At 27.8% G+C, this 9,282-nt stretch overlaps 1 protein-coding gene across 1 annotated transcript; it reads right to left on the reverse strand.

Annotated features, from left to right (window-relative positions):
- Nucleotides 1–846: 846 nt before the first annotated feature.
- LOC145755201 (uncharacterized) lies at nt 847–3,458 on the reverse strand. The gene is made up of 2 exons (XM_082571433.1): nt 1,997–3,458; nt 847–1,852 (listed from the first exon to the last, which is right to left on the reverse strand). Exons 1-2 carry the CDS (start codon nt 3,417–3,419, stop codon nt 918–920), a joined length of 2,358 nt encoding a protein of 785 aa, XP_082427559.1. The 5' UTR covers nt 3,420–3,458; the 3' UTR covers nt 847–917.
- Nucleotides 3,459–9,282: the final 5,824 nt, after the last annotated feature.

Here is a 9,282-nt window from a genome sequence, read left to right on the forward strand (position 1 = left end):
ATTCTACTTTGGGCACAAGTGTTTAACGCAAAATTTATTTTTACGCTGCTATTGCGTTTTAATAAACTACAGAATGTTAAATATATTTGAACATTTAACAAATCTGTTATAATTATTTAAGTTAAAAACATTTAAACATAGAATCACTTATATAAAGTATTGTTTAATATCTAGTAGTTTATTATAACAACTTAACTATTCTAAAATATTTTACGACAATATTCAGTGCATTTCTGTTTAATAAAAGTTTATTAATTAATTTTTAAGTTTAATTAAAAAAATCGTTAGTAATTTTTACAAGTAAAATAAAAATTATAAATTTAAAGCTTTTTACAAACAAGTTGTTTAGTTAAATTCAAATAAAAACATAACAAAAAATGTAAATTTTTAAATTCTAGAATGTGACTTTTTGTTAATGTTGTTATAAATCAATTAAACATTGTGACGGTTTTAAAATTAATTATTACGTTGCATTTGAAGATTATTTAAAGTCAAAGATAGTTAAATGAGATTACAATTACAATTGTTTAACCAACAAACAACTATAGAATATTGATTACATTTTAATAATTTGCATTTTTAAATGTTAAGTTACATTTAATTAAGTTTACAATATGCTCTATAATATCATGAAATATTATTATTAAGTGGAATTGGTAAGATTTAAGATAAACATAAAATTATGCACTAAAATATATACTCAAAAATAAAAACTGTTTAAAGTTTTTTAAAAATATTTTCAGAAGTAATATTCACAACATAGTTAAACAACAATAAACTAAAAATATTATTGTTTCACAAATATAAAGTTTTAAAGCACAATTTTGCATATCATAACTCATATTATTTAAAATCCAAAATTAAAAGAAAGGGAAAACAAGTATGATATAGAAGCAAACAATTTTTAGTTTAGCTTCTTATTTCTTTACAACAAACTTTAAAATAAATGGCATAGCATCACATTCTAAAATCCAATCTTGGCAATACCTGATCATATTTTGATTGTTGCCAACTTGTTGAAAAATTTTAAAAGAAGTTTTAAAATCAGATAATGCTACTTTATATTGACCGAGCTTATATTTGCAAATTCCAATCCAATAATGATCGTAAGCAACATCACTGCTCTTAGTTGGATTGTCATCAATTTTTTGGTGGATTTCAAGTGAAGTTTGGAAATCCGATAATGCTTCTTTATATTGACTGAGCTCATATTTGCAATTTCCAATCCAATAATGACGTTTCGCAACATCACTGCTCTTAGTAGGATTGTTATTAATTTGTTTGTGGATTTTAAGTGAAGTTTGGAAATCAGACATTGCTTCTTTATATTGACTGAGCTCATATTTGCATTTTCCAATACAATAATGATTGTAAGCAACACCCCTGCTCTTAGTTGGATTGTCATCAATTTGTTGGTAGATTTCAAGTGAAGTTTGGAAATAGCACATTGCTTTTTTGTATTGACCGAGCTTATATTCGCACAATCCCATCCAATAATGACAATCAGCAACATCACTGCTCTTAGTTGGATCGTCATCAATTTTTTGTTGAATTTCAAGTGAAGTTTGGAAATCAGATAATGCTTCTTTATATTGACCGAGCTGATATTTACAAAATCCAATCCAAAAATAACGATTAGCAAAATCACTGCCCTTAGTTGGATTGTCATCAATTTGTTGGTGGATTTTAAGTGAAGTTTGGAAATCGGACATTGCTTCTTTATATTGACAGAGCTCACACTTGCACATTCCAATCCAATAATGAAAATGAGCGATGTTATACTCCGAGTTGTTAGTAAACTCAGTTTTGCATATTTCCTGGTTCCACCATTTTATAGCAAAAGTATAAAAACCTAAAATATAACATATTGTTGGAACCAAAAGTATTCTAGTTTTTGCTATTTTATTAAGGTCGAATAAATTTTCTTGAAATTGATGAATTGTTAAAAAATATTCAACAAGGCTTTTTATTCCAACTGTTTTATCTATAAATTTACTTTTTATTTCTGATCGTTGAACTATATCATCTTGTGATTTCTTATCCATGTAAACTCTTAATCTTGTCTCACATGCAACGGTGATAGCAAATTTTAAATCGCAACCAACTTTTTTAGTTAATTTATTATCTTGAATAAGACTTTCTAGAATGTCAAAACAACAAGGTTGTTTAATGCCATGAATTTTACCAATTGCTGAAACAAATAAAGTTGAACTTCTATAAACCATTCTTTTTAGGTTTAAATTTTCGAAATCCCCTAATTTATTTAACTGAGTTAAAACATTAAAATCTTTTTTATTTTTATTGATTTGTTTGTGAACTGAAGACACAAAAGTTTTTCTGTCCAATAAAGATATTTCCTTGTCAACGAAATTCTGAAATTGTTGATATACTTGTTGACTGCCAGCAACAAAACATGATGTCATCAACATATCAGCCAAGTGGTAACCATTTTTTATATCTTCATCTGACCCAATAAAACTTGCCATTTTGCTAACAGTTTGAATTAGTTCAAGTGTAAATGGTTTGTTTTCTGTCTCAACTTGTCTTCCTAGTGGAGATTTACAAGCATGTGGCATCATTCCATCGAAGGAAATGCCCAGAGGTGTAACAGCATCGTAAAAGTTAAATTTAGTTGGATCTCCACTATTTAAACTTGGAATATGAACAGCAGGAAGAATAGTTTCTCCAAGATTAATCAAAATAATTTGAAATATCACAGCAAACCATCTGAAGTATTCCTTTATTTTTTCTTGACCTTTTTCAGACAATTCTGTGATATTGTCATCTAACACTATAATGTTTTCAAAATCAGAGTAAGGAGTTATTTCCCTTCGTGAAAGTGATCCAAGTCCAACTAAAGCATATTCACATGGGGGATTTCCCATTATTTCTTCACAAAACCCAGCAAGGCGTTTCATAATTTTTGTATAATCTTCACTTATTATATTCTGCAGGTTTCTTATGGCTTCAACTTTTTCACTTTTAAGTTTTGTGAATTTCTCATTAGATATGTCTTCAGGAATCTGAGAAATGGTTTCAAGTATATTATTTACCTTGTTTCTCATTTCTGCAACATCTTTAGCAATTATTTCCGAATAATAAATCAAATCTGCTTCTTGGTTTGCTGCATTTGCAACTTTAAGTAGTTCAGAGCAAAATTGACGAAGATCTTGTTTAATTTCTTCCACGTTTTCAGGTTTTCTAACAATAGCTGCATTTAGTAAAGCTGCACTTTGAATTGATTTAATTTTTCTGCCCCAATTTAAACTTCTTGTATTGTGTGCAGGATTAAAAACTTGGTTTTTGTAAATTAAACCAAGTTTATGAAAAACTTTTGCAGATTGTTTTGGAAAATTCTCTTTTCCAGTTTTGTCACAAATTTGTTCAAGTTGTTTAATAATCTCATCTTCCGTTTCCATTGTTATGTAATAAACTTTGTTGTTAGTTAATTTGTTAAAAAATGCTTTTGCATAAACTTTAAAAAATTTATTCTTAAAAAAATTACCAAAAAATTCCTTATTTACTTTTAATAATATTAAAAAATAACTTAATAATTTTACTTTAAAAATTATAACAGATTAAAACTTAAATAATACTTCATATTAAAGCTAACTTTGAAATATTATAATGGTTGCCAGAAGATTCGGCCGTGAGAAGGTTCGGCCTGTAAAAAACGGCGGGGAGTCGTCGACGAAATTGCCGCGTAAAATGTCAGCTTAAGATCATATTTTACCGATATTCAAAATAAGATTTTGCAAAAACTAAAATACATAAAAAATAATAATCATTTGCGATAAATATTTATGTTAGTTTTTAAAATTTTTTTTTTTAATTTTAGTTTCAAAAACGTAATTTTAGAACGGATTAAAAACAAGTGCTTCTGACCTGCAAAATTTATTTTCGGCCTGTGAAATTTTGTATCTATCTGCGGGATATCCGTGACATAAAGCCCGCATATATACCTTTAACGCAAGACCATATTTTCTCCTGTATTTAATCGGTTCTTAATTTAGTTTTTGATGTATAAATCCATAAAAAAAAACAGTTAAACTAAGATATATCCTAATTGTTAAAACCAAACAAAATATACTTATAGATTGTACATTTTGCAAAATTATAATTTAAATATCGGTCAAATATGGTCTTGCGTTAAAGTTATCCGCGGGCTAAAGGTATACTCTCCCGCAGTTTATTAAAAATTTCGCAGGCCGAAAGCACTAGTATTTAATCTATTTTAAAATTAGTTTTTGAAAAAAAAATCTTTAAAAAAATATTTCATACCCTTACATAGTTAATAACGTAACAACCAATTAAAACTATTGTATATACGGTATTTTTTGCAAAAAATTATTTAGAATATTGGTAAAATATGGTCTTACTCTGACGTTGTACACGGGAATTTCGTCGCCGACTCCCCGCCATATTTTTGCAGGCCGAATCTTCTGGCCGAATCGTCTTAGCCCCATTATAAAAGTATATTATACAGAAAAATCTTTGTTAAAAAAATTCTAATTATATTTTTATTGTTTTTAAAAACCGTTTAAGCGACATAAAACATATGTAATAGGGTTTACAAAACACCTTTCTACTAATAGTTTAAATATTAGTATACAAGACATTGCACTAATTACGTTAAATCTAGTTTTAACTAAGACAACAAACTAACTGATATTATAAGCCTAGCACTAGCGTATGTTAAGCCAACTGTAAAGTTTTAAAGCCTAAACATCAAGTTTAGTTTGGGAGTAATAGAAAATACACTAAGCATGAAGTGACGTCATAAAGTTTACGGTTTTATTCACAACAAAACGAAATGTAACTTGCCTACAGTTTGCTTTTAGGCTATCATTTTTACTCCCAGGTTGTAAACCCTTACAGTAATAAGTTAAAAGCTTTATATTCAGATTCTTTAAAGCTTTATATTCAGACTCTTGTACTTTAAACTAATCATTCCTTACACAAAATTAAGATATTAAATGTTTTTATTATTAACTGCTTAATATTAACCAATTAACGTTACTTATAAATGAGCATTGTAAAACATGGATGCCTATTTGTTCTTTAAAATATTTTGTTTTATCCTAATTAAACTAAGTTAATAAATATTTAATCAACTATTTAATTTGTTACGTTCGTATACAAAAAATTAACACCTAACATGTTTACCTAAAACTATCGGAAACTTGATAGTGACGTCACTGCAAGAGCTTATGACGTGATAACATTCACTTTCTCCAATATCCCAAACCAAACAACTAAATTTAGCGCCGGATTTACGCGACTTAAAGCTGCCACCTTAGAGTCTAGTTAAATTAAAACAATAACCGCAAGGTCGCAGTAAGGAGTAAATTTGTAAAAAATATAGCGATGTCATCAGATTGCGAGCCGAAAGGTTTCCAGTTCAAACCTCAGCAATGCCACGCTATTTTCCTCGGATGTTAAACATTCTTGAATAAAATAAAAAAAGTGACTACCAAGTATATATTAGGTTACATAATCGATCGAAAATTTAAATTATATTAATTTAAGGGAAGTTTTTAAATACAAAATTAAAGAAAATATTTTGAATAGAAACAAATATTTATTTTTTGAGTTGTTTGATCCGATTTATCTTTAATTGAAATTATTGTTGTTATAATTTTTGGAAGATTTTTAATGCTATTAATTACAAAAAACACAAAATATGACCAACTAAGTTTAAAAATATAAACGGCAAAATAGCAACAACCAATGTGTTTATAGGCTTTAACATTTTAGGAAATTGCCTGTAATTTAAACCGTTTCGTAAGTTTATAGTAAACATATTTAGTTTTAACAACATACCTTGGCAAGGCAACTATCTTGATGCTAGATCAAGTTTTGGCTTATATTGTTTTAATCCACATATCTTAATAACTTGGTTTAGATTAAATATTAAATATCTAATATATTCAAAATTCTATATTTAATAAAACAACAATATTATAAATGTTTGTAATATATAATGTAAATATCACAGCTGTTTTACCGCACTAGTTTACCTTACAATTGGTGGTTAATGTAGTTTTATTCTAAAACGTTTGTTCAATAGTACATGTTAGCATGTTAATTTCTTAAAACACACGACTTGCAAAGTGTATGAAAGCAAAGCGAGCCAACTATGTGCTAAAACTTAAGCAAACAAGATTGGAATTATGCACAGTAAAGCATAGCGATTGAGGCTATATTCTACTTTGGGCACAAGTGTTTAACGCAAAATTTATTTTTACGCTGCTATTGCGTTTTAATAGACTACGGAATGTTAAATTTATTCAAATATTTAACAAATTTGTTATAATTATTTAAGTTAAAAACATTTAAGACACAGAATGACTTATATCAAGTATTGTTTAATATCTAGTAGTTTATTATAACAACTCAACTATTCTAAAATATTTTACGACAATATTCAGTGTATTTCTGTTTAATAAAAGTTTATTAATTAATTTTTAAGTTTAATTAAAAAAATCGTTAGTAATTTTTACAAGTAAAATAAAAATTATAAATTCAAAGCTTTTTAAAAACAAGTTGTTTAGTTAAATTCAAATAAAAACATAACAAAAAATGTAAATTTTATAAATTCTGGGATGTGACTTTTTGTTAATGTTGTTATAAGTCAATTAAACATTGTGACGGTTTTTAAATTAATTATTACGCTACATTTGAAGATTATTTAAAGTCAAAGATAGTTAAATGAGATAACAATTCCAATTGTTTAACCAACAAACTACTATAGAATATTAATTACATTTTAATAATTTGCAGTATTTAAATGAAAATTTACATTTAATTAAGTTTACAATATAATATCATGAAATATTATTATTAAGTGAAATTTGTAAGATTTAAGAAAAACATGAAATTATGCACTAAAATATATACTCAAAAATAAAACATGTTTAAAGTTTTTTAAAAATATTTTCAGAAATAATATTCACAACAAAGTTAAACAACAATACACTAAAAATATTATTGTTCCACAAATATAATGTTTTAAAGCACAAATTTGCATATCATAACTCATATTATTTAAAATCCGAAATTAGAAGAAAGGGAAAACAAGTATGATATAGAAGCAAACAATTTTTAGTTTAGCTTCTTATTTCTTTACAACAAACTTTAAAATAAATGGCATAGCATCACATTTTCCAATCCGATATTGGCAATATCTGATCATATTTTGATTGTTGCCAACTTGTTGAAAAATTTTAAAAGAAGTTTGGAAATCAGATAATGCTTCTTTATATTGACCGAGCTTATATTTGCACTTTCCTATCCAATAATAACGATTCGCAACATCACTGCTCTTAGTTGGATCATCATCAATTTGTTGGTGGATTTCAAGTGAAGTTTGGAAGTCAGATATTGCTTCTTTATATTGACCGAGCTCATATTTGCAAATTCCAATCCAATAATGATCATCAGCAACATTACTGCTCTTAGTTGGATCGTCATCAATTTGTTGGTTGATTTCAAGTGAAGTTTGGAAATAGAACATTGCTTTTTTGTATTGACCGAGCTTATATTCGCACAATCCCATCCAATAATGACAATCAGCAACATCACTGCTCTTAGTTGGATCGTCATCAATTTTTTGTTGAATTTCAAGTGAAGTTTGGAAATCAGATAATGCTTCTTTATATTGACCAAGCTTATATTTGCACAAACCAATCCAATAATGTTCGTAAGCAACAATCCTGCTCTTAGTAGGATTGTCATCAATTCGTTGGTAGATTTCAAGTGAAGTTTGGAAATCAGATAATGCTTCTTTATATTGACCGAGCTCATATTTGCACAAACCAATCCAATAATGTTCGTAAGCAACATTACTGCTCTTAGTTGGATCGTCATCAATTAGTTGGTGGATTTCAAGTAAAGTTTGGAAATCAGGTAATGCTTCTTTATATTGACTGAGCTTATATTTGCAAATTCCAATCCAATAATGACAAAAAGCGATTTCATACTCCGAGTTGTTAGTAAACTCAGTTTTGCATATTTCCTGGTTCCACCATTTTATAGCAAAAGTATAAAAACCTAAAATATAACATATCGCTGGAAACAAAAATAATCTAGTTTTTGCTATTTCATCAAGGTCGAACAAATTTTCTTGAAATTGATGAATTGTTAAAAAATATTCAACAAGGCTTTTTATTCCAACTGTTTTATCTATAAATTTACTTTTCATTTCTGATTTTTGAACTGTATCGTCTTGTGATTTCATATCCATGTAAACTCTTAATCTTGTCTCACATGCAACAGCGATGGCAAATTTAAGATCGCAACCAATTTCTTCAGTTAATTTATTTTCTTGAATAAGACTTTCTAGAATATCAAAGCAACATGATTCTTTTATGCCATGAATTTTACCGATTGCTGAAACAAATAAAGTTGAACTTCTGTAAACCATTCTTTTAATGTTTAGTTTATTGCAATCCTGTAAATTACATAATTGAGTTAAAACCTCAAAATCTTTTTTATTTTTATTTATTTGGTCTATTACTGAAATTTGATAATGCATTACATTTAATAAAGACATTTCCTTATCAACAAATTTCCGAAATTGTTGGTATATTTGTTGATTTCCCGCAACAAAACATGACGTCATTAACATATCAGCCAAGTGGTAACCATTCTTTATATTTTTATCTGACCCAATAAAACTTGCCATTTTGCTTACAGTTTGAATTAACTCAAGTGTAAATTGTTTGTTTGTAGTTTTCATTTGCCTTCCAAGTGGAGATTTACAAGCATGTGGCATCATTCCATCAAAAGAAATGCCAAGGGGGGTGAGAGCATCGTAAAAGTTAAATTTAGTTGAATCTCCGCTATTTAAACTTGGAATATTAACAGCAGGAAGAATAGTTTCTCCAAGATTAATCAAAATAATTTGAAATATTACAGCAAACCACCTAAAGTATTCCTTTACTGCTTTGGGGATTTTTTTAAGAAAATTCATTATATTATTATCCAAAACTATGACATTTTCAAAATCAGAGTAAGGAGTTATTTCCCTTCGTGAAAGTGATCCAAGTCCCACTAAAGCATATTCACATGGGGGATTTCCCATTATTTCCTCACAAAACCTTGCAAGACGTTTCATAATTTTTGTATAATCTTCACTTATTATATTCTGCAGGTTGATTATAGCTTCAACTTTTTGAATTTTAAGTTTTGTAAATTCCTCGTTAGATATGTCTTCAGGAATCTGAGGAATGGTTTTAAGTATATCAATTACCTTGTTTCTCATTTCTGCAACATCTATGC

The sequence above is a fragment of the Corella eumyota genome, chromosome 1 (assembly GCF_963082875.1).
Source record: "Corella eumyota chromosome 1, kaCorEumy4.1, whole genome shotgun sequence".
Classification (NCBI taxonomy): domain Eukaryota; kingdom Metazoa; phylum Chordata; class Ascidiacea; order Phlebobranchia; family Corellidae; genus Corella; species Corella eumyota.